Source organism: Leucoraja erinacea, chromosome 21 (genome assembly GCF_028641065.1).
Source record: "Leucoraja erinacea ecotype New England chromosome 21, Leri_hhj_1, whole genome shotgun sequence".
NCBI classification, from domain to species: domain Eukaryota; kingdom Metazoa; phylum Chordata; class Chondrichthyes; order Rajiformes; family Rajidae; genus Leucoraja; species Leucoraja erinaceus.
The window spans coordinates 19606341-19629741 of record NC_073397.1 but is presented as its reverse complement, the minus strand read 5'-3'; the positions used below and the strand labels follow the sequence as shown (position 1 = coordinate 19629741).

General features: G+C 47.4%; 2 protein-coding genes across 2 annotated transcripts in view; one reads left to right on the top strand and one right to left on the bottom strand.

Annotated features, from left to right (window-relative positions):
• LOC129707353 (embryonic polyadenylate-binding protein-like) overlaps nt 1–13216 on the top strand; it is a 27845-nt gene extending 14629 nt beyond the window's left edge. Inside the window, exons 9-14 of the mRNA XM_055652328.1 lie at nt 2860–2985; nt 3690–3814; nt 4438–4531; nt 5408–5538; nt 6408–6504; nt 10416–13216. Of these exons, the coding sequence (XP_055508303.1) occupies nt 2860–2985; nt 3690–3814; nt 4438–4531; nt 5408–5538; nt 6408–6482 (551 nt within the window). The 3' untranslated portion in view covers nt 6483–6504; nt 10416–13216. The remainder of the gene's footprint in view (nt 1–2859; nt 2986–3689; nt 3815–4437; nt 4532–5407; nt 5539–6407; nt 6505–10415) is intronic.
• tomm34 (translocase of outer mitochondrial membrane 34) lies at nt 12967–23309 on the bottom strand. Its single transcript, XM_055652329.1, has 7 exons — nt 22928–23309; nt 21890–21989; nt 20512–20664; nt 18270–18430; nt 17417–17558; nt 16612–16738; nt 12967–15061 (listed from the first exon to the last, which is right to left on the bottom strand). Exons 1-7 carry the CDS (start codon nt 23067–23069, stop codon nt 14957–14959), a joined length of 930 nt encoding a protein of 309 aa, XP_055508304.1. The 5' UTR covers nt 23070–23309; the 3' UTR covers nt 12967–14956.
• Between the last annotated feature and the right edge of the window lie 92 nt (nt 23310–23401).

The following is a 23401-nucleotide window of genomic DNA, read 5'->3' as shown; positions in this document are numbered from 1 at the left end:
TTTATTGTACACTAAATGTTCTTCACTTTATCCTGGATCTGTGGACAGCTTGATTATAAACGTGTAGTGTCTTTTCGCTGACAGTAGAGCACAAAACAGAGCTTTTCACTGTACCTCAGTACATGTGACAATAAATAAATGAGACTAGGTGATGTTTCGGGTCAGGACCCTTCTTTACATCCCAATTTGAAACGTCACCTATTCATGTTCTCCAGGGATGCTGCCTGACCTGCTGAGTTACTCCAACACTTTGTGTTATTTTGTGTAAATCAGCATCTGCAATCCCTTGATTCTACCTTGGGAATGGAGTATATTTCCTGGTCTAAAATGGGTTTACGATTCACAGTTGGGGAAAGTGATGTTTGTCCCCCAGCAGGCATGTCTAGAAGTAGGGGAGATCTTTAAGAAAAGGGATATGTTGTTGGAGATGATGAGAAATTACTTCACCGGGGACGGTGAATGTTTGGAATTCTCTATTCAGGAGAGAGAGAAGAAACAACATATTCATAGTTTCAAACAACACAAAATGAGCCCTTAGGCCCAACTCGTCCATCTAATATATTTCATCTAAGCAAGTTCTATTCACTTGCATTTGGCCCATATCCCTCTAAACCTTTCCTGTCCATGTCCCTGTCCAAGCAACTTTTGAGTGTTTTTGTTGTACCTGCCTCAACTATCTCCTCTGGCATGCATTCCATATACGCCGACTTTCTCTTAGAAAGTCAGGGTCATACAGAATAGAAGACATGGTGAATGCAGAGCCTTTTACAAACATTGGGGGAATTCAGGACCAGAGGACAATGGTTTACGGTGAGATTGGAATGATTTAATAGGAGCCTGAGGGGCAACTTTTTCATTGAGGGTGGTGGGTGTATGGAACGAGCTGCCAGAGGAAGTGGTAGAAGTGTGTACAGTCAGTGTCTAAAAACACTTGGATATACGCAAGAAATACAGGGATTATGGAAGAAATGGGAATAGTGTAAATGGGCATATTGGTCGGCATGGATTTTGGTCGAAGGGACTGTTTCTGTGCTGTACACCTCGGACTTTATTTTAAAAAATTTATGCGAAGGGAATCAAGGGACATGGGATTGGACCAGGAAGGTGGTGGTGGGTCAGCCATTATGGAGAATAGCAGAGTAGGCACAATGGGTAGAATGGCCTCCAGTGTCTTTGTTTATCTCTTTTGTGTTTGAACTTGAGATGCCCTTTGTTTTCCTCCGTGGTTGTGTTTTGCATTTGACTCTGATCTGTGAGTGCCCCCCCATGGTGCGAGGAGGTGTCTCGGTGCCTGATCCCACAGCTCCACACACACTGAGCCTGGTCGGTCAGTGTTGGGCTTCGAGGTTTGCATCGAGTTAGGGGTTGGATTGTCCTGGTTGGGTGTTTATTTGGGATCCGAGCTTGGATGGGCCTGATTGGCTCTTAGACTTTAGAGATACAGCGTGGAAACAGGCCCTTCAGCCCACCGAGTTCTGCACTGACCAGTGAACACCCATACGCTAAGCACTATCCTACACACTACGGACAATTTACAATTTTTAAAGAGGCCAATTAATTTCCGAACCTATACATCTTTGGAGTGTGGGAGGAAGCGGGAGCACCCGGAGGAAACCCACGTGATCAATGGCAGCATGTATACACTTGGAACAGACAGCAGCTGTAGTCAGGATCAAACCCAGGTCTTTGGCGCAACTCTACTGCTGCACCAATGTGTCGCCCTGTAACGCGTGGTCTATTTGGATTGGTTGGGTCGGAGTGAAGGGCAATCCCTGGAGGGGTCGGCACCAGCGGTCTACATTTGGTGGCCAGTTGCCTGTGAGCTCTTCTCTTAACTGAGCACCTCCAGTCATCCCCAGTCAGAAAAGTACGTGTGACCTTGAAACGCCCCATATTCAGAGATAACCCCCCCCCCCCCCCCCCCCCCCCCCCCCGACCTCTGTGACCAGGGTCAAACTCCTGACCTGGACGAAACGCATCCTAATTGTGACCCAGTCGCAAGACCCAGGGTCCAGTCCTCTTTCCCCACCCGAAACGTCACCTATCCACGTTCTCCAGAGATGCTGCCTGACCCGCTGAGTTACTCCTGCACTTTGTCTCGTTTTTGTAAACCAATATCTGCAGTTCCTTGTCCACCCCTTCCTCACTGAAGTCTTGAACCAAAATGTCACCTGTCCATGTTCTCCGCAGATGCTGTCCGACTTGCTGAGATCCTCCAGGGCTTTATTAGTTGCCTAAGATGCTGGCATTTGCAGTCCCTTGTGTTTCTCATTGAGGGACTAGTTATTTTGGAGTTGGGACTACCCTGTCCACATAACCATTGATCACCCATTCACATTAGTTCTATATTGCCTCACTTTTATAACCACTCCTTACACTTTATTTAGAATTGAAGTAACCCACAAACCAGCGTGTGGGTTAATTCAAGTGTGGGAGGAAACCCACGCAGTCACAGGGAGAACGTGCAAACTCGCACACGGCACTCATAGTCGCTTAACGGTGAAGGAGGCAATGTTTAAAGGGGATGCACAGGAGTAAGTTTTTTTTTAATATGCAGAAGTTAGTGGGTGCCTGCAATGTGCTGCTGGAGTAGTTGTAGAGGACAATATGATAGTGGTGTTCAAGAGGCTTTTAGATAGAGACATGGTTGGGCGGGGAATGGGGGGGGATATGGATCAGAGGAGATTAGTTTAACTTGGCATTGGACATTGCAGGCCAAAGGATCAGTTCGGGTACTGCCCTATTTAATCAACTGTAAATCATTTGAGAGGCTTAACTCTGCATCGTGGCACAGACAGAGCAGGGCCTATTCCTGTGCTGTCCTATTTTCTGTGTAATGTGTGAATGTTGTTGTTACAGCCCCCTACCACAGCGTGGTCCCCACCAACCGAGGAGGAGCTCCCCGGAGAGGGGTCACCAGCATCAGCACAATGAGACAGGCTTCCACCCAGGTTCCCCAGCTGCCCCCCAATGCCCAGAGAGTCGGTGAGTAGCCTGCAGCCTCCCACCACTCTGTCCCAGCCACCCGGGTGGGTTTAGTTGGACCAAGGTACAGTGAAGTGCCTTTGTTGCGTGCTAATCAGCACTGGATACAATCAGTTACAATCAAGCCATCTACAGTGTACAGATACATGATAAAGGGAATAACATTTAGTCCGTGGGTCTCCATTGAGGTAGGTCAGGACTGTTCTCTAGTTGTTGATAGGATGGTTCAGATGCCTGATAACAGCTGGGAAGAAACTGTCCCTGAAACTCGTATCTCCAGTTTAGGGGACAGTTTCTGCACAGCTGTTAGCAGGCAACTTAAGTGTCCTCTCACCAACTGGAGAATGGTCCAGACCTATCTACCTCATTGGAGACCTTCAAACTATCTTTAATTGGACTTTACCCTGTGCTAAATGATATTTCCTTTATCCTAGATCTGTGCAATGTGGACGGCATGATTGTAATTGTGTATAGTCTCTTTGCTGGCTGGTTAGACTGGTACAAGTGCCAATAATAAACCGATTATGGTGGGGAAGGCAGTAGAATGGGGTTGAGAGGGAAAGATACTGTAGATCAGCCATGATTGAATGGCAGATTAGACACGATGGGCTGAAAGGCTTAAATTCTGCTCCTATGACGTGTGAACTTGTACACTTTTAACCTCTCTCTTTACCTTGTTTGGAAACAATCTGATCGCTGTGCAGCCACAATCGGAACACAGACCGTCGGTCCACGTACAGTGCTGTCCGGACCAATGGTGCGGGTCCTTCCACAGTATAAATACACCCCGGGAGTGTGTCACACTCGGCACCCGCCCAGCCCACAGCAGGTACTGGCCCGGAGCCTTCGGCTAAACTTCCGGCAACAATCGGCTAAGTGGGTGGGGAAGGGTTTTGCTCTAATGTTTTACCAAAGTGCAGGTAGTTCTGCTGTTAGCAATAGTCATGTTTTGTAGAAACCTCTCCGTTATAGAAAATTGTAGTAGAACATCAATTAACAATGGGAATAGGGATTTATTTGGAGGCTGGAGTGTTTGACTCGCCATAATAAAGAATATAGGCACAAATTGCTGGAGTAATTCTGGGTCGGGCAGCATCTCTGGATATAAAGTTTGGGTGATGTTTTGGGTCTGGCACCTTCAGACATAAAATCGGGTTGATTTTATTATTTGAAACCGGGTGGACCACGTGAAGGCTGCAATCTCCCACCCCGACTCTCTAGTAGCAAAGGTTGTACATAACATGATTGAATAGATCATCATTGCACGTGTGAATGAGAGTGATCACATGTCAGGTTCAAGTGATGCAAGTGCTGGGGTCAGCCGCTGATGGGGTGGGCTGATCTGTCATGGATTCTCTGGGGCATCACTCCTTGCCATTGATCATTGGCATTCCACACTCGTGCTGGAGTTCGGAGTTGTGTAATGGGGTCTCTCTTGTGCCGCTGTTGCAGGTGCCCCAGCCTGTGCCACGTGTCCATGGTCAGATGCCACTCACGACCTCCATGCTGGCTGCTGCCCTCCCCCTCGAACAGAAGCAGATGCTGGGTACGTGTCTACCTTGGAGACCACACACTGCCAAAGGACCAGGGGCTTCTACTGTAGTTGGACTTTATATTACTTCAGAGATACAGCAGTGAAACGGGACCTTTGTCCCACCATGTCTGCACCGGCCAGCGATTACTGCGTACACTACCACTATTCTACACACTAGGGACAATTTGCACATTTTTACCAAAGCAAATTTACCTCCAGACCTCATCTTTAAAATGTGGGAGGAAACTGAACCACCAGAAGAAAACCCAGGCAGTCACGGGGAGAACATACAAACTCTGCACAGACAGCACGCGTAGTCAGGATTGAATCTGGATCTCTGGCGCTGTAAGGCAGCAAATCTACCACAGTGCCACCCAGTTGCATAGTTCCTGACCATAGTCACACAGTATGGAAACGGGCCCTTCAGTCCAACCTGCCCACGCCGACTAACCTGTCCCACCTACACTAACTCTACCTACCTGTGTTTGGCCCATATCCCACTAAAACTATCCTATCCATGTACCTGTCTAAATGTTTCTTAAACATTGCGATAATACCTCCTCTGTCAGCGCACTCCATACACCAATCTCCCTTTGTGTGGGGGGGGGGGGGGGGGGGGGGGGGGGAGGGGAAGTTGCCTCTTGTTCCTATTAAATCTTTCCCCCGTCACCTTAAACCAATGTCCTCTGGTTCTCGATTCACCTTGTAAACATGTAAAATCTTTCTGCTGACCGTATAGCAAGCAACAAAGGCGTTTCACTGTGTTCCTCAGTACATATGACAATACAAAACTCAACGCAAAGGTCTTTTTGGATATTGGCCTGTTTAGAAGCCATGGGCAGATGATTACTGGAGACGTTTTGGAACTCTTATGTTCTTGATTTATAGGTGAGCGTCTCTTTCCGCTGATCCACAGTCTGCACCCGACCCTCGCCGGCAAAATCACCGGGATGTTGCTGGAGATCGACAACTCCGAGCTGCTGCACATGTTGGAGTCTCAGGAGATCCTCTGCTCCAAGGTGCGAGAGTGGCCAGCGAGGCCTTGTTTACCGAGAGGGGTGGATGTTGTGGGGGTTGGGAATGGCAGAGGGTCGCTGGTGTCCTGTGGTTGACGGAGAAAGCTGAAGGGTTATACAGTAAGCCCTCCTTATTATCGTTATATCCGGCGTCGTTTATAGGGGACGGACCAACCGTCCTTCACTGACGACGCCACCCCTAGCCCACACTACCTCCGCAGCTGCTTCCAGGCCAGATCCACTGCCACCACCGCCAGCCCAGACAGCTTCCAACGCCACGTCCAGGCCACACCTGCCACCGCCGCCGTCCCCTACCTGCCGCCTGCGGGCAGCCACCATTGACACAACCGATCCTTGCATCAACTCACCTGGATTCCAGGCCCAGATCCACACCTAGAGTATAAAGAAAGGTCTCGACCCAAAATATTAAACATCCACGTTCTCCCGAGATGCTGCCTGACCTGCTAAGTTACTCCAGCATTTTGTCTCCTTTTGGATATTAGCCACCATCTGTAGTTCTATGTATCTACTACTTATACAATGATACACTATTACTCTGTAATCCCGTACTCGGTTATAGCGGACAGTCGGCAATAACTGACCCTTCCCACCCCATGGTCCGTTACAATGAGGGTTTACTGTATATTCTTCACATGGCTTCCTGGTACATGGTCCAACTTTGTTGTAATCCTGCGCTCGGTCCCCCAAGGCTGGCTGGATCCCTGTCCCATTCCCATATCGACCTTACTGTCCTGGACCTCCTAGAGTCATACAGCACAGAAACGGGCCCAGTAAAATTATATAGCAGACATCACCTAGGCAGCTGTCCTTGGACATGCCGAGCCTACATAACCTTGCTTGGTCTCTTGCAGGTGGAGGAGGCGGTGGCTGTGCTTCAGGCTCATCAGGCTAAAGACGATGTGCAGAGGAAAGGAGCCGTGGTCTGACCAGGAGAGGCCACGTCTGCAGGTCGGTGTCACAGCCTTCTGCTCACCTCCAACATGGCCGACCGCTGCACCTTGCCCACCTTCCCCCCTCAATTCAACAGCAGCGGTGGAGCTGCTGCTTCACAGCGCCAGAGACCCGGCTCGATCCTGACTACGGTGCTGGCTGGGTGGAGTTTGTATGTTCTCCCCGTGACATGCGTGGGTTTTCTCCTGGTGCTCCGGTTTCCTCCCACATTCCAAAGACGTACAAGTTTATAGGTTAATTTGTTTGGCGAAATTGTCCCTAGCATGTAGGATAGTGCTGGTGTACGGAGAGGTTGCTGGGTGGCACAGACTCCATGACCCAAAGGGCCTGTTTCCACACTGTATCTAAACTAAACCAGCATTCAGTATCAAATGAAATGTACAGTGCTTTGCCAGGCCATTTGGCCCATCTGCTCTGTGTTCGTGTCTGTGGCCTTCGTGTCACTCCAGGCTTGCCATAGATACAGCATGGAAACGGGGCCTTCGACCCACCCTGTCCATGCTGGCCATCGATTACCCGTTGACTCTAATTCTATGTTATCCCACTCTCTTAACCACTTTCTTAGTACACATTGAGAGAGCAATTGATGGAGGGCCAACTAATCTACAATCCTGCACGTCTTTGGGAAGTGGGTGGAAACCCATGTAGTTACAGGGACAATTTGCAAACTCCACACAGACAGCACTCTCGGTCGGACTTGAGCCTGGGTCTCTGGCGCTATGAGGTGGCAGCTCTACCCACTGTGCTGCCACTTTTACCCTCTACACGGGGTCGGAGGGGCAAAGTTTATATGCGGGGCAATTTTCTTAGAGTGGTGGGTGTCTGGAAAGTGCTGCCAGGGGTGGTGGTGGAGGCAGATACAATAGTGGTGTTTAAGAAGCTTTTAGATAGGCACGGATATGCAGGGAATGGACAGAATGGATCATGTGCAAGCAGAAGGGATTAGTTTAATTTGACATTGTATTCGACAATGACATTGTGGGCCAACGAGACCGCTCCTGTGCTGTATTCTTCTGTGTGCTATCTTTATGATATAGGAGGCCTTTTGGCCCATTGAGGCAAAACCAGTTCGAAGAGCAATGCCATTCTCCCAATTATTCCCCTGTAACCTATTCCCTCTCGTATGACCATTAACACCCTGCAGCTCTCTGACCACCCACCCACCATGTGGCCCAGTAACCTGTCAGCCTGGTTGACACAAAATACTAGAGTAACTCAGCGGGACAGGCAGCATCTCTGGAGAGACGGAATGGGTGACATTTCGGGTTGAGACCCTTCTTCAGACTGAAGAGGAGTCTCAACCTGAAAATCCAGAGATGCTGCCTCTTGTGCTGAGTTACACCAGCATTTGATGTCTACCTTTGATTTAAACGAGCATCTGCAGTTCTTTCCTACCCAACCTGTCAGCCTGCGTGTCTTTAGAACATGGGAGGAAAGCAGGGGGAAGCGAAGGATATACAAACAGCAGAGGTTGGGATCAAACCTGGATTGCTGAATCTGAGGCAACAGCACTACCTGCAGCGTGACTGTGATCGGGTCCATTGACTGTGTTATTCCTGGTTCAGAGGTTTAGACATAAATTGAAATGTCGATGGCCATTTTAACGTGTTCAATCCTTTCCGTTCATGGCACATCCCTTGCAAATCTTGCTTCTGCTTTGTTTTTGCGTTCTTTTACAATATCAAAATACATTCAGGTTAATCTAAAACTCACTGATTCTCTAATATGCTTCAGGATTGAAAGCAGCTAGGCTTGCGGATAAGAGAAATCAGGAACTGCAGATGTTGGTTTACAAAAATTACACTGTCAGGAGTGGATGAGAAAGTGGAATAACATGGAGCTAGTATGAGTGGGTGATCAATGGTCAGCGTGCTCTTGATGGGGTGGTGGTATCTCTAAACTGATAGTGAGAAAGGCACAAAGTGCTGGAGTAACTCAGCAGGTCGCGCAGCATCTCCGAAGAACATGGACATGTGGCATTTTGGGTTGGGAATCTTCAGACTGAAAGCAGTGGGGGCTGAAGAAGGGTCCCATTCTGAAGCTCCATCTATCCAGGTCCTCCACAGATGCTGCCTGACCCGTTGTGTTATTCCAACACTTATTTAGCCTTGCCAGATCTTGGTTTGCATGACCTCAGCCACAGTGTGTGATCAACTCGTCCAAGGGGTAGAAATACCAGCAGCATAGCTAGTGTCTTGTGTAGTTGGATGAATCGAGGCATTGTCTCATCCTTCCATGGGAAGAGGAAACCTGAGCTTTTGACTGTCTTAGTTTATTGTCACGTGTACAGAGGTACAGTAAAGCTTTTTGGGTGCGTGCTATCTATTTAGAGGAAAGAATAGAGATTAGAATGATGCCGTCCATAGTGTACAGATACAGGATAAAGGGAATAATTTTAGTGTAAGGTAAAGTCCCATTAAACCTAGTCTGAGTCTCCAATGAGGGAGACGGGAAGTCAGGACTGCTATCTGCTTGGTGATAGGATGGTTCAGTTGCCTGATAACAGCTGGGTAGAAACTGTCCCTGAATCTGGAGGTGTGGCATTTTCACACTTCTGTACCTCTTGCCTGATGGGAGAGGGCAGAAGTGGGAGTGTCTGGGGAGGGAATGGTTGTCTTGGCACCAGGTTGTGATGTTCTCAATCTCCTTCCTGTACTCCGTTGCTTCATTATTTGATATCTGGCCTTTTACAGTGGTATTGTCTGCGAATTTGTAAATTGAATTGGATTTTCAGATGACAGCCTCGCCGACGGTCTGTCTGTCTTTTTGTTGTTATTGTTATTTTTTGTGTTTTAAAAGTTTATGTTAATGTTCTCTGGTTTGTTTTATGTGGGAGGTGGGGGATTGGCTCGGGGGGAAACTTTTTTTCAATCTCCTACCTTGCCGGAGATGCGATTGTTTTCCAGATCGTATCTCCGGTCATTCTGCGGCCGAACATCATGGAGCTGGCGGCCTTGCTCGAGACTGACTTTGAACCCGAGGGGCCGTGGATCGCCCAGCGCAGGGGAGCTGAGATTCCCCCGAATGCAGGAGCTTGATCGCCCCGACGTAGTGGGCCCGACTGCCAGCTACAGGAGCCAAGATCGTCCCGTCAACTGAAGGCTCGAAGCCCCCGACCGCAGGAGAACAAAGAAAGGAAGTTCCACAATAACCAACCTGACCTCCCGGTGGCTCAGCACTTCAACTCCCCTTCCCACTCTGTATCCGACCTCTCTGGCCTGGGTCTCCTCCATTGCCGGAGCGAGCAACACCGGAAATTGGAGGAGCAGCACCTCATGTTCCGCTTGGAGAGTCTGCATCCTGGGAGCATGAACATTGAATTCGCCCAATTTTGTTAGTCCTTGCTGACTCCTCCCCTTCCTCAGCCCTCAGGCTCCTCCTCCTCCTTTTTCCTTTCTTCTCCCCGCCCCCCCATCAGTCTGAAGAAGGGTTTCAGCCCGAAACGTTGCCTATTTCCTTTGCTCCATAGATGCTGCTGCACCCGCTGAGTTTCTCCAGCATTTTTGTGTACCTTCGATTTTCCAGCATCTGCAGTTCCTTCCTAAAGAAAGGAAGAGATTGAACTTTGTTTTTCGCCTTCCATCACAGTGAGGAATGTGGGGGAGTCACTGTGGTGGATGTTTGTGTTAAAATGTATTTTGTGTCTTGTTGCTATTTATTGGTATGACTGGATGGCAAATCAAATTCCTCGTATGTTGCAAAACAGACTTGGCTAATAAAGTATGATTATGATTTGTACTTGGCTGCGCAGTCATGGGTGTATCAAGCGTAACAAAGGGGGCTGAGAATGTATCCTTGCGGAACATCAGTGATGAGGATTATTGTCGAGGATGTCACCTCGAATCTTGAGGGAGGCAGCCTGGTGATGCAACTCTTTAACCAGTTAACGGGTGTCTCATTTATTGCAGGATTGGAAAAACTCCAGGAAACCCTCTTTGTGAAGAGAAGACTTTTGGAAAAACAATTGAATAAATTGTTCATGTTGTTGAGGTTTCAATGGGGAGAGAATTGATCAAAGAGTCTGGGAGATAAAGGTCAAACAGAGATTGTGTTGATTGTCCTAAATGTATGTCCTACTTACACCTTTATTAAACTACACTGAAACTGGATCTAAAGTGCTTTGGTTCTCTTCTTTTCTCGTGTATGGAATTTAGAGAAATCGAAACAGAAAATGCATGTTGGTTCTGGAAAGTCTCCATATAAAATAATATCCTGCAGAAGCAGTTCAGTGTCTCCCTTTAGGAAGGGTTGGGGAAACATGTTTGAAGTTTATTGTGATTCAAATTTAAACTTTTTGCTTTAATGTCCACTTACCTTTTCACCCTAGGAAATGCTTAGTTATAGCTTTTTTCGACAATTAAACCAAGATTTGTGGCTTCATCAAGTGTATCCTTCGACATCTTGGAAAGCTAGGGAAGAAATTTCAGAGACCCTAGCAGAGATATTTGCATTATCATTAGCCATAGGTGAGGCAGCAGAAGACTGGAGGGTGGCTGATGTATTTATTTAAAAGGGCTGCAAGGATGAGCTATGGAAGTACAGATTGGTGAGCCTAACAAGGGTAGGAAAATTACCGCAGGGGATTCCGAGGTACAGCATCTTCCCAGCCAACAATGGACTCCATCCTTCCTGAGATCATCTGTTGCTGGCCCGTTTTGTTCTGGCCTTCTCTGTCTTTCAATCTGAAGAAGGGTTCCGACCTGATACATCACCTATTCCTTCTCTCCAGAGATGCTGAGTTACTCCAGCACTCTGTCTATCTTCGGACAGGATCTACCAGCGTTTGGAAGGATGTCTAATTGCAGATGGTTAGTGTGGCTTTGAACATGGGAAATAGTTTCATGAATTTGAGTTATTTGATGGTAGGGCAATAGACAGACGGTGTCTGCACTTACTTCAGTAAGATCGTTCACAAGGTCCATTGTGGTGAGCTAGTCTGCAAGGTGAGATCATGAAAGCCAAGGTGAGTGTTTGATGGCTCTGGGTCTGTAATCGCTGGAGTTTAAAAGGATGTGTTGGGGTCTCGTAGAAACTTACTGAATAATGAAAGGCCTGGATAGAATGGATGTGGAGAGGATGTTTCCACTAATGGGAGAGTCTAGGACCAGGGGGCACAGCAAGAATACAAGGACATACCTTTAGAAAAGAGACGAGGAGGAATTTATTTTGCCAAAGGTTGATAAATCCGTCAAATTGCCACAAGCAGCTGTGGAGGCTGTCATTTTTAAAGCGGATATTGATAGATTCTTGATTAGTGAGGGTGTCAAAGAATACGGGGAGAATGCGGTTGAGAAGGAAAGATGGATCGGCCGTGATTGAATGGTGGAGTAGATTCAATGGGCTGAATGGCCTAAGTCTGTTTCTATGGCTTATGTACTTATGAACTGGGTACTAAATTGACATCATGGAAACAGTCGGAGGTTGATGGTGGATGCTTATGACAGTGGTGAGCTGCGGGTTTTGGTCCACTGTTGTTTGTCATCATGTTTATTAATATAGATGACTATCTTAACATAATTAGTTCGACAGTGGATAACATTTTGTTGACGCAGTGGACAGTGAAGGTTAAGTAACACTACTAGAATCCAGGGAAATAAGCCAAGAAAAGACAGATGAACGGGCCCAACGGGTACACACCTGGTAATTCTCTAAATCTCTAATCTAATCTAAAAGTGGTGACGGCTAGATAGGGTGGTGAAGAAGGGATTTGGCAGTTTGTTTCAGTGGTCAGGAAATTGAGCACAGGAATTGCAGTCTGAAGAAGGGTCCTGACCCGATACGTCACCTATCCTTTAATTCAAGGTATACGTGACTGGCTGAGTTACTCCAGCGCTTGTCTACCTTTGGTATAAACCAGTATCTGCAGTTGTTAGTTTCTACAGAAATTGGAATGTCCTGTTGCAACTGTGCAGGTTGTTGGAGAGATCACCCTGCTCTAGGAAGGATGCCATCAATCTAGAAAGGGGCACAGATTTACAAGGATGTTGCCTGGACTCGAGGGCCTGAGCTATAGGGAGACGTTGGGCAGGCTAGGACTTTATTCCTTGGAGCACAGAAGGCTGATCTTAGAGATGTGTGACATAATGAGGTACATAAGGTAAGTCATCTTCCCTGTCTAGGGAAAATTGTGAACTAGAGGGTGTAGGTTTAAGGTGAGAAAGGTTTAATAGGAACCCGAGGGACAACATTTTCACAGATGATGGTGGGTACATGGAATGGACTGCTAGAGGAAGTAGTTGTGGCAGGTACAATAATATTTAAAATACATTTGGTCAGGAACATGGATAGAAAAGGTTTAGAGGGATATATGGGCCAAATACAGGCAGATGGGGCATCTTGGTTGGCATGAATGAGTTAGGCCACATGGTCTGTTTCTGTGTTGAGATTAATTACCACCATGGTGGTTTCACCTTCCCCAAGATGGGCAAGACCTCCACTTCAATAATGAAAAGACATCCCTTGTCATTTATTAACAGTTTAATACCTGAGTTTGAGATTTACAGTGCAATACAAGATCCAAACCACACCATTGAATGCCTGAGATATCTGGAACCATGCTTGAGGCAGGAAGGTTATTAACAGTTCAATCTGCAATAAACATGACTTCACCAAAGAGACAGTCTGATTTCTGATGGTAAACACAAATCTTGACCTCGGCTAAAAACTTCTTCCCTACTTTAAATGCAAGGGGTCACAGCCGTCTCTACCCGCCACAAATGCTGTCAAATCTGCTCCATCTACACTGCTTAAGTTCTATATTCTCATGGCTATGTTACTTCAGTACCTCAAGTATGACAATTGGGCTAAAGAAAATCCTCTTTGTCAATAGATCAGAGGTGGGAGGAAGAAAAGGTTCACTGTGTGTCTAAAGTTTTTGCTAGGACACCTGGAGCACAGGAAGTAATGGGCCGGTACTCAACTCAACAATTCACATTGCAACCATGTGATATTTGACTAGTTTATATACCCACTTGTTCTCTCAGTAGGTCTGCTCTGTAGTTGAAGGAGAACTGGGAATATTGTACGGGGTGTTTGGAACATTTGGTCTAGGAATCTATTAGTGGCGAGTCAAAAAAGCACCATATCTCCATTCCATTGCCTGACACGAGATGGCTCCAATTAAACAGCATTAATCCATGAATGAATCCAGAGTTTAGTGCTGACAAAACTGACCAAAATCTTAGCAAAGTGTGTGGAAAGAAACTGCAGAGGGTTTATATCAAAAATAGACAAAATGGCAGGGTACCTCGACGGGTCAGACAACATCTCTGGAGAAAAGGAACAGGTTACGTTTCATGTCGGAACCCTTCTTCAGAGAGGTTCTAAGGGTTCAGACCCGAAACGTCACCTATTCCTTTGCTCCAGAGATGCTGCCAGACCCATTGAATTACTCTAGCATTTTGTGTCTAGTCCCAGCAGATTTCTATGGTTCTGGCATTTGTGGACAGTGTGGTAATTTTTCAACATCTCTTTAGGTGGATTGGTCCTCCCATGTTCTCCATTCAACCAGCTCTAATGTTAATTCCCTGGAAGCTTTTCCTCCTACAACACTGAAATATGTTCCTATATACACATGCTCTCATGCTGCTGTTAAATTCTATGTATTGTTCCTCAGGCAGGCTCATTCCCAGCTGAAATGTAGCCCGATAGTGCAACTGACACACAAGTAAAGCGTCTGACAGATTACTGAAGAGGTGGCATAGATGGAAGCACAGGGTAAATGGTCGATTAAATGAACCAAGTGAACAAAGACAATCACTCCATTACTCTCCCCTTCCGCACAGAATGAACTACATTTAAAAGAACAGAAACATTAAGGTTTCACTGACTGGAGTGATTTGAATACCCTCTACTAACTGAATGTGCGTGCAATTGTGCATGTAGTCAGCTGAATCCAAAAGTCAACACATCTAGGATATTGGACAGATATAATTGGAGTATACCCGGCAAAGAACAAAACATAATCACTAGAAAAACCAAGGTGGGGTGGGGAACTAAGAAATAACCAAGAAATAACAGAACCCAATTGTTGTAGATTTTCCAAATAATGCTGTTTAAAAAGAATGTTAGATGCTCTTTTGCTGCTCAGGAACTCAATCTGCAAACAGGCCTGTCGCTATTTATAGTCTTAGATCTATAGTATTGATCTGTGCAATCCTGGATTAATTCAGGTGAAGGATTCTGATGCAAGCTGTATAGGAGCTGCCTCTATTTACAAGTGTCTCTTTTGTGCGAGGACAGGCACAATCTGCATCAAACCAACTACAATTCTAAAACAGCTTAATCCCAACGCTCTCTTTGGTGTCAGACCAGATTTTCAGAAAAGTATTTGAAAAGCAAAACAAATGCAAATCCATATATGCAACAAGCACAGGTTTTCCCCCCCAAAATTTGTTCAAGGGTGAGGTCGTCTCAGCAAGTGTCTTCGAGACTCCCACATAGCAAGCTTTTATTTAACAAGCTTCTCAATGTCTTGGACCAGGCGTTGCCCAGCCGCGTTGTTTGGATCCAGTTTCAGCATCTCTTGAAGATCAGCAAGGCTGCCCTTGTAATTCTGGGGAAATAAAAGCAAGACCTAGAGCACTCTTTCCAATCAACCCTTTACAATATTGCAAAACAAACCAACCTCAAACATCTGGAGAAGTCAAGATTTATTATAGAAACTTCTTTAGTCAGAGGGTGGCGAATCTGTGGAATTCATCGCCTTAGACTGCAATGGATATTTTCAGAGTGGAGATTGATAAATTCTTTATTAGTAAGAGTGTCAAAGGTTATGGGGAGAAGGCAGGAGAATGGGGTTGAGAGGGAAAGATAGATCAACCATGATTGAACGGTGGAGCAGACTCAATAGGCTGAATGGCCTAATTCTGCTCCTATCACTTTGAAACAGAGCAGAGGGATTGAGGAGTGCAAGTACACTGATCCCTGAAAGTGGTTTTAGGGTGGTCAGGGAGGCTTTTGGTACATTGGCTTTTATCAGTATAGAGGTGTAGAAGCAACAAACTGAGGATTCTAGTTTACACAAAAGGGCACACAGCCCTGAAGAAACACAGCGGACCACACAGCATCTTTGGAGAACATGATTAGGTGACGATTAGGCGACGTTTTGGGTCAGGACCCCTCTTCAGAGTCTTAAGAAGGTTCCCAATTCGAATGGTCACCCATCTATGTTCTCCAGAGATATCTGCAGACCTGCTGATTTACTCCAGCACTTTGTGTCCTACTGAATTATAGAAGTTGGGATGTCATGTTTCAGTTGTACAAATTGTTGGCATAGCTATGCTTGGAGTATTGTGTTCAATTTTGGCCACCCAGCTTTAGGAAGGACTTTATTAAGCTGGAAAGAGAGCAGAGAGGCCGAGGAGGCTGTTGCCAGGACTCGAGGCCCTGAGCTTTAGGGAGATGTTGGGAAGGCTAGGACTTTATTCCTTCGAGTGCAGGAGGTTGAAGGGCGATCTTATAAAGGTGTATAAGATCATGAGGAGAACAGATAGGGTGAATGCATTGTCTTTTATCAAAGTAGGGGAATCAAGAACCAGAGAACATAGGTTTAAGGTGGGAGGAGAAAGATTTAATAGGAACTTGAGAATCGGCTTTTTCCACAGTGTGATGGGTATATGGAACGAACTAACGGAGGAAGTACTTGAGCCCCACTTGACACCTGCCTGTGTGGTGCTTGTACGTTCTCTCTGTGACCACATGGGTTTCTTCTGGGTGTCCGGTTTCCTCCCACACCCCAAAGACGTGTGGGTTTGTATTTTAATTGGTCCTCTGTAAATTGCCCCCAGAGTATGTAACTGATAAAGGAGGATCCCAACTACTTTGATAACTGGGTCCCTGAAATCCTGGATATTTAATATGTAACCGTTAAACAAAGTCTGCATTAGTTTGGATTATGATATGCAGATGCCTCTAATAAAAATGTATTAAAAAATAAAAAAATTAAAAATTGCCCCCAGTGTGAAGGGAGTGGATGATAAAGTGGTTTAACATAGAACTAGTGTGAACAGTGATCGATGGTTGATGTGAACTCGGTGGGCCGAAGGACCTGTTTCCATGCTGTATCTCTAATCTAAACACGTTTGCAAGCTGTATTTTACTTACCTTCTGCTCTTTGCGAGCCTGTGCGCGTCGATAGAATGCCTTCAGGTTTGCAGGATCCAAGCCCAAAGCGGACGTGCAGTCCTTCTCTGCTTCACGATACTGCTGCAGGTTCAGGTAACACAGAGCCCTGCCAGGAACCACACAGGCCAGTTCAGGAAATTAGGGGCAGACAGCAGGTAAAACCAGAGCCACTGGCAGTGGAATTAATCATCAGGGATGGGTAATGAATGCAACCTTTCTAGTGACCCCCACACATTGGAATGGTTACAGAGGGTTCCTGAATTAACACAAAGATGAGGTCTGATTTGAATAGGAAAGAACCGTAGATGTTGGTTTATATCAAAGATAGACACAAAGTGCAGGTATAACTCGGCTGATCAGGCAGCGTCTGGAGAAAAGGAATAGCTGACGTTTTGGCTTCGAACCCTTCTTTAGACCCGATCTGATTTCTTTAGGTTGAGATTATTATTGTCACATGTATCAAGGTACAGGGAAAAGCTTTTGTTCGCCTGCTATGACAGATCGGATATTATACATAAATATAATCAAGTAAAACTCAAGTACAATGGTTAAAGCAAAGGGGAAGATATAGAGTGTAGAATATCATTCTCAGCATTGTAGTGCAACAGTTCCAGAGACAAAGTATAATGTCCACAATGGGGTAGAGGTGAATTGGACAGTACCCTAGCTTATGGAAGGACCATTCAGAAGCCTAATAACAAGAGTGGGAAGAAGGTGTTCCTGGTTCGTTTGCCAGTTACATCACTGTGCTACGACCTTGACCCAGACTAATGTTGCTCGTTACCTGTTGGTAAAGGTGGTGTACTCCTTGCTGTTCAGCCTCAGGCTTTCACTGTACTTCTCCACTGCCTTCCTGTGCTCTCCCTTCTTCACCAGTGCGTTCCCTGCTTCCTTCAAAGATCTGGCTTGCACGAGGCTGGCGGAAGCTGGATAAAGCAACCATTCGGGATTAGTCTTCCTCTCAAGAGGCTTCCAGGGCTGCCTTGTGCATCATGCTAATCTCCATCTTCCCCATGCCCATTAACTCCCCGTGCGCCAAACCCATGCCGTTAGTTATAAGTTTAGAGATACAGCGTGGAAACAGGTCCTCTGGCCGACTGAGTCCATGCCGACCAGTGATTGCCCTGGACACTAGCACTATCCTACACACTAGGGACCATTTACAATTTTACTGAAACCAATTAACTCATAAAACTGCACGTCTTTGGGATATGGGTGGAAACCGCAGCACCCGGAGAAAACCCACAGTCACAGGGAGAACGTATAAACTCCATACAGACAGCACCTACAGTCAGGATTCAACCTGGGTCGATGGCGCTGTAAGAAAACGATTCTACCACTGCGCCACAAATAGAGGTTGGACAGACTTGTATTGTTTTCTCTGGATCATCTGAGTTTGAGAGAAGGCCCGATAGAAGTATATAAAATTATGAGAGGCTTAGATAGGGTAGACAGTCAGAATCTTTTTCCCCCACTGTAGAAATGTCAAAGACTACAGGGCACAGCTTTAAGGTGAGAGGGGCAAATTTAACGATATGCAGGCATAGTGCCCTCTAGTCTTTGACATGTCCACCTTGGCGAAAAAGGCTCCGACTGTCTACCCTATCTATGCCTCATGTCTGGTCTGAGCAACTGACCTGTGCCGTCTCCATTCTGCTGTATAGTTGCCGTCTCCGCGCCCGTATTTCCGGGAGGGTTGGGTCTCCACTTCCGCTGAAGTGTGGCGGGCACGGACGGTATAGGAGGGAGATTATCACGCCAATTGTTTCCATCCCTCTCCGTCAACACCTTCCTCATTCTGCAATGGGGATAGATGATAAACAAAGGAAGATGACTTGCAAGGCAGACGGGAAGGAAACAACAGCAGTCCAAAACAAGGCAATTACCACCTCACCATCATTAACCCATTCTAGGGCAACTGCCAGCAACAAATTACTATTAGTCAAAACCAGGAACAGCAGATGCTGATTTATTTAAAAAAAAGACAAAGTGCTGGAGTAACTCAACGAGTCAGGCAGCAACTCTGGAGAATATGGAACGGTGATCCATAGCTCATAGCTGAAGTTGTGTTGCAGTGTTCAACAGCTGTTGGAAAGAAGCTGTTCTTGAACATGGTGGTCAGTACCGTATTCCTTACGATAGGAATGAGATGAGAGTGCGGCCGGGGTGGTGTGGGGTCTTTTATGATGCTGGTTGCTATAGATCCCTTTGATGGTGAGGAGAATACCTGTGATGGACCAGGCAGTGTTCACCACTATCTGCAACCTCTTATTCCCAAGTGTTCAAACACCCAACCCAGACTGTGAGTCAAGAGTGTTTATTGTCATGTGTCCCAGATAGGATAATAAAATTCTTGCTTTGCTTCAGCACAACAGAATATAGTAGGCATGAATACAGAACAGATCAGTGTGTCCATATACCATTATATAAATATAAACACACATGAATAAATAAACAGGTAATGGTCTATTAATGTTCAGAGTTTTGTTTCAGTTGAGTTTTAATAGCCTGATGGCTGTGGGGAAGTAGCTATTCCTGAACCTGGACATTGCAGTCCACAGGCTCATGTACCTTCTACCTGAAGGTAGCGGGGAGATGAGTATGTGGCCAGGATGGTGTGGGTCCTTGATGATGCTGCCAGCCTTTTTGAGGCAGCAACTGCGATAGATCCCCTCGATGGTAGGGAGGTCAGAGCCGATGATGGACTGGGCAGTGTTTACTACTTTTTGTAGTCTTTTCCGGTCCTGGGCACTCGAGTTGCCGAACCAAGCCACGATGCAACCGGTCAGCATGCTCTCTATTGTGCACCTGTAGACGTTAGAGAGTCCTCCTTGACATACCGACTCTCCGTAATTTTCTCAGGAAGTAGAGGCGCTGACGTGCTTTCTTTATAATTGCATCAGTGTTCTCGGACCAGGAGTGATACAACCAATCAATATGCTCTCTACCGTAAACCATGTCGAAGTCCAAGAGAGTATTGATTGACGTTGCAAATCTCCTCAATCTTCTAAGGAAGGAGAGGCATTGATGGGCTTTCTTTGACTGCATCGACGTGCTGGGCCCGGCTGCTTCACCCCCTCAGGGACCTGCATCTCCTGCAGCTTTTGCTCACTGCTTACCTGTTCATAGACACAAAATGCTGGAGTAACTCATCGGGGCAGGCAGCATCTCTGGAAAGAAGGAATGGGTGACGTTTTGGGTCAAGTCTCTTCTTCAGTCTGAAGAAGGGTCTTGACCCGAAAGATCACCCATTCCATCAGTCCAGCGATGCTGCTTGTCCCGCTGAGTTACTCCAGCATGTTGTATATATCTTCAGAAGATAGTCTAATTTGAGGAAGGACATTATTGCCATTGAGGGAGTGCAGCGTAGGTTCACCAGGTTAATTCCCAGGATGGCGGGACTGACGTATGATGAACGAATGGGTCAACTGGGCTTGTATTCGCTGGAATTTAGACGGATGAGAGAGGATCTTATAGAAACATATAAATTCTTAAGACAGGGTAGATGCAGGATGTTGGTTGTGGACTCCCGATGTTGGCAGAGTCCACAACCAAGGGTCTCAGTTTAAGAATAAGTGTTAGGCCATTTTGGACTGAGATGAGGAAAAACTTTTTCACCCAGAGAGTTGTGAGTCTGTGGAATTCTCTGCCACAACAGGCAGTGGAGGCCAATTCACTGGATGTTTTCAAGAGAGTTAGATTTAGCTCTTAGGGCTAAGGGAATCAAGTGATATGGGGGAAAAGCCAGAACAGGGTACTGATTTTGGATGATCAGCCATGATCATATTGAATGGCGGTGCTCGCTCGCAGGGCTGAATGGCCTGAATGCATCTATTTTCTATAAAAACCAGTATCGGCAGTTCCTTCCTACATGCATACCTGTTCATGCCATCCTGTGCAGCCTGAACGTTGCCGTCCAGCTGTGTGGCCGTCCTGAAGTCCACAAACGCCTGGGGGTACCGCTCCAGCGCCTCGTATGCAGTAGCCCGACGGATCAATGGCTTCAGTGCAAAGGGAACAAGCTCCAAAGACCTGGTGGGAGAACCACAAGACAGAGCAACGTTCATTAACCCACTGCACTTGGAGTAGAGAGTGTTGCTCTGATCGCCAAGCTATAGAAGGATGCGACTACATTGAGGATACAACCAAAAAAAATAAATGCCTCTACTTCTTCAGGTGAGTGAGGAAATCTAGAATGTCTCCAACAACTCTTAATAAGGGGCAGTAAAGTTGCTGCCGTAGCGCCAGAGACCCAGATTTGATGCTTACTACAGGTGCTGTCTGTACGGAGTCTGTACGTTCTCTCTGTGACTGCGTGGGTTTCAATGGGTGCTCCAGTTTCATCCCACATTCCAAAAATGTGCGAGGTTTGTAGGTTAACTGGCCTCTATAAATTATCCCTAGCGTGTAGGATAGAAATAAGATACAGGCGATCATTGGTCGGTGTGGACTCAGTGGGCCGAAGGGCCTGCTTCCATGCTGTATCTCTAGAAACTAAAAAACTAAACTGACTTCTACAGATGCACCATGCACCTCTACAGAAAACCTATTGTCGGTTGCCTCACGGCTTGTTTTGGGAACAGCTCTGCCCAGGACTACACGAAATTGCAGAGAGCTATGGATGTCGCCCAGACTCCCCACTGACTTCTACTTTTCATGCCGTCTCGGGAGAGCCGGCATAATCAAAGATTTGTCCCCCCCCCCCCTCCCCCCTCCCCCGATCATTCCTTCTTCTCCCTGCTCCCGTCCAGAAGGTACAGAAGCTTGAACGTGCGCACTACTCAGGAACAACTTCTTCCCCACCGTTATTAGGTTTCTGAACAGTCCTTAAATAAACTAGGGTTCAGTTCCGATTCTCCAATCTACCCCATTACAGACATTGGACTTTTTCTCTGGAACATTATTGAGGAACTACACGCTGGTATTGGTATTTTTCTCTTGGGTCTCTTGTTTTGATTGTATTCATGCTTAGTATTATCTTATTTTTTTGGAAGGCATACAAACAAAAACTTTTCACTGTACCTCAGTATACGTGACAACAATAAAACTTTACCTAAGAACCCAAATTAAGCTATAGAGGGTGCCCCAAAGATAAGCACTTGTGCACATCAGACATTTTGTTCTTGACTTCATTCCCAATTCTTGGCTTAGGATAGATGAAATTAACTATGGAGCTTCTGTAATCGAGCCCTAAAATTACTACCCTTTGTAACAATCCTAACATTGCTGCTTTAGTTCTTGTAGCTCGGATACATACGCAGTGCAATCTTTTATACTGTCACTGCAACTTCCAATCTTTAAATAACAGGCAGCTCGGTTGGAATACAGAACGCTCAATTCCTCCGGCCATTTTGTACCTGAAGCAAGACAAAGGGGAAAAAGGACTCACATCATTGACAGTAGGCACAACGGGCCTATGGGCCCCATGAACAACTGATGGAAAGGGGTGGGAGGATGGAGGAGTAAGGGATCAGGCAGGGAGGGGAAGGTGGGGGGACAGGGGGAGAGAGTTGGGTAAGAGAGGGGGGGGGGGGGATAAGGGAGGGGAGAGCGGGGGGGTAAGAAAGGAGAGAGGGGGGTAAGGGAGGGGAGGGGAGGAGGAGAGCCGGGGTAAGGGAGGAGAGAGTGGGGAGAGAGGGGGTAAGGGAGGGGGAGAGGGGGGTAAGAGAGGGGAGAGGGGGGTAAGGAGGGGGAGGGGGATGGGAGAGAAGGGGGATGGGAGAGAAGGGGGATGGGAGAGAGGGGAGGAGAGAGGAGAGTAAGAGAGGGGAGAGGGGGGTAAGGGAGGGATAGAGGGGAGAGGGGGGTAAGGGAGAGAAGGGGGGATGGGAGAGGGGGGGGGAGGGGGGTAAGGGAGGGATAGAGGGTAAAGGAGAGAAGGGGGATGGGAGAGGGGGGGGGAGGGGGTAAAGGGAGGGATAGAGGGGGTAAAGGAGAGAAGGGGGATGGGAGAGGGGGGTAAGGGAAGGGGGTAAGGGAAGGGAGGGATAGAGGGTAAGGGAGAGATGGGAGAGGGGGGGGGTAAAGGAAGGGAGGTAAGTGAGGGGAGAGGGGGGGGTAAGGGAGGGGAGTATGGGAGGGGAGATGGGGGGGGGTAAGGGAGGGGGAGTAAGGGAGGAGAGAGGGGGGGGGGGGTAAGGGAGGGGAGAGTGGGGTAAGGGAGGGGAGAGGGGGTAGTAGTGTCTCTCTCCTCCCTTACCCCCCCCCCCTCTCGCTCTCTCCCCCGTCCCTTAACCCCCTCCTCCCTCTCTGCCCTTTACCCCTCCTCTCGCTTCTTTACCCCACCCCCAGTTACCGGCTTCCTGCAGTCGCACAATGGCCTCCGAGTAGCGTCCTGCCGCCTCTCCGTAGCGCCCGTGCTGGAATAGTTCGTTGCCCGCGCTCTTCAGCTTCGCTGCGGACGCCTGAGGGCCTGAGGCCCGGCCGCGGGCCGCCATCGTGCCCGGTAGCCGCTCACTGGGGACGAGACGGGTCTGTGCTGTGGGCCCGGGGCCTGTGGTAGTGATGCGGGGCCTGTAGTAGTGATGCTGGGCCTGTGGGAGTGGATGCGGGGCCTGTGGGAGTGGATGCGGGGCCTGTGGGAGTGGATGCTGGGCCTGTGGAGGTGATGCAGAGCCGGTGACTGTGACTGAGCCGACTGAGAGAGAAAGAAAGAGGAAGTGCGGACTGAGGATGGTCCGACTCCCGGCCCCGCCCTGCCGCCTTAACCACTGAGGCGCCGGCTCCCACGCACAACGCAACAAACAGCTGCAATTGTCTTGCGTAGCGC